This window comes from Anarrhichthys ocellatus, unplaced genomic scaffold, assembly GCF_004355925.1.
Source record: "Anarrhichthys ocellatus isolate YVR2014 unplaced genomic scaffold, GSC_Weel_1.0 scaffold7943, whole genome shotgun sequence".
NCBI lineage: Eukaryota > Metazoa > Chordata > Actinopteri > Perciformes > Anarhichadidae > Anarrhichthys > Anarrhichthys ocellatus.
This window is the reverse complement of record NW_022287917.1, coordinates 1-2,003: the sequence shown is the minus strand read 5'-3', so window position 1 is coordinate 2,003 and position 2,003 is coordinate 1. Positions and strand designations below refer to the sequence as shown.

General features: G+C 39.9%; 1 protein-coding gene across 1 annotated transcript; it reads left to right on the top strand.

Annotated features, from left to right (window-relative positions):
* Nucleotides 1–939: 939 nt before the first annotated feature.
* LOC116380612 (macrophage-expressed gene 1 protein-like) lies at nt 940–1,998 on the top strand (the record flags this gene model as incomplete). Its single annotated transcript, XM_031842515.1, has 1 exon — nt 940–1,998. A coding segment is annotated over one exon (1,059 nt), but the record flags the coding sequence as incomplete, so codon positions are not given.
* Between the last annotated feature and the right edge of the window lie 5 nt (nt 1,999–2,003).

Sequence of the window (2,003 nt, the reverse complement as noted above, 5' to 3'; positions counted from 1 at the left end):
TATATATATATATATTTAATTAATTAATTAATTATATATATATATATTTAATTAATTATATATATATATATATATTTAATTAATTAATTAATGAATCATTCATTAATTAACGCCGACAATTATTTTATCGCGCGTTAACGCATTTTTTAATTTATTATGATTTTCTTTCTTTTTTTAATTTTTTTTTGAATTGAAAGACAAGAGACAATACATATACATAACAACAAGAGGATGACAAAAACAGTGGGATAAAAGCCAGCAAACATCCTATAGTCAGTAATTTTAGTGCACCTATATGCTGAAATTCACAGCACAGATCAGGAGCGAGCGAAGGACTTTGAAAGTTAGCGGAAAAATTAACGTGAGACAACATCCGGTTTCTTCAGACGAACATCCGGTTTTCAGAATAAGATGCCAACAAAGTATGAATTATATTCACATTAAGTATAAAACATGCTACCTGCATCTCGTGAACCAAATGTTATTGCCCTTTTGTTCATATAGCAGTACTTTTAAAATAAAAGTACGCAATACACTACTTTTGAATTCATTATTGAACTTTGCCATAACAATGCGATTAATCGCGATTAATCGCAAAAAATCCATGCGATTAATCGCGATTAAATATTTTAATTGTTGCCCAGCACTAATATATATATATATATATATATATATATATATACACAGTATATATAAAAGGTACTACTATGGTGGATTACTTGGATGGATGGATTTGGTTGATAAAAATGTTGCCCCTTAAACAGTGTAGGTATATTCATCCACATTAAACAACATTGCCGTAAATGTGCCAGAGTGAGCCAGAAGGCTATTTCCTAATCTGTAGTTCCTGGACAGATGTTACAGATGTCACGTTAAAAAGTAAATTAAGCAAAATAATACAAAGTGAATGAGCTGGAATAACTATAACATGATATTTAATATTTTTCTTCAAAGGTTCGGAACTTCATCTACACAGTCAAGGCTTATCCAGACTTCACTCTGGACGCACGCTTTGCTCAACAAGCTAAAGAGATAGCCGATGCAATAGAAAACAACCAAACAAGGAACGTAGAATACCTCTCAGAGAAGATGGTGCTGGACTATGGAACCCATGTTATCACTAGTGTCGATGCTGGGGCCACTTTGGTGGGGGAAGACTACCTCCGTTCTTCATATGTGTCGGACAGTGTGTCGGAGAGTTCCTCTGTCAAGGCGCAGGCCGGCTTAAACTTTTTTGACAAAGTCAAGTTTGACATAAGCAGTCAAAATGTCCAACAGAGCTCATCCCTTCAAACATATCAGTCCAACATTCAGTACTCTATTATCCAAAGCCATGGCGGCGGCACGCCTTTCTATCCTGGCATCACCCTGCAGAAGTGGCAGGAAAGTACCAGGAACAACCTGGTTGCTATTGACCGCTCAGGATTTCCCCTACACTACTTTATAAACACCAACACCTTCCCTGATCTTCCCCAGCCTACAGTTGGCAAAATAGCTGTTGCGGTGAGTCAGGCCGTAGAGCGATACTACAAGGTCAACACGCGGCCTGGATGCGTCGACGTCAGCTCCAAGAACTTTAACTTCCAAGCCAACATTGATGACGCATCCTGCGAGGGCCCCGCTACAAACCTCAGTTTTGGCGGTGTGTACCAAGAGTGTATTCATATCAGCTCAGATGCAGGTCCACTGTGTGATGCCCTGGCCCAGAAAAACCCTGAAACAGGGGACTTCTCCTGTCGTTCGCCTTACTCTGCCACTTTACTGAGATCGGAGGTGAGACAGCAGGGTTACACTACCTACGATTGCTATGACCAACGCTATCGGTGTGGGTTTTTGGGCATTTCACATTGCCATCGTCAAGTGTGTCAGGACAACTACCACGTTCGCTCTGCTCACATCAACACCTACTGGTGCTCTGTGAGCGGGAAGGCCCCAGACAACTCAGGGTATCTGTTCGGAGGCATATACAGCCCCTCCCTCCTAAACCCCGTCACTAATGCAAA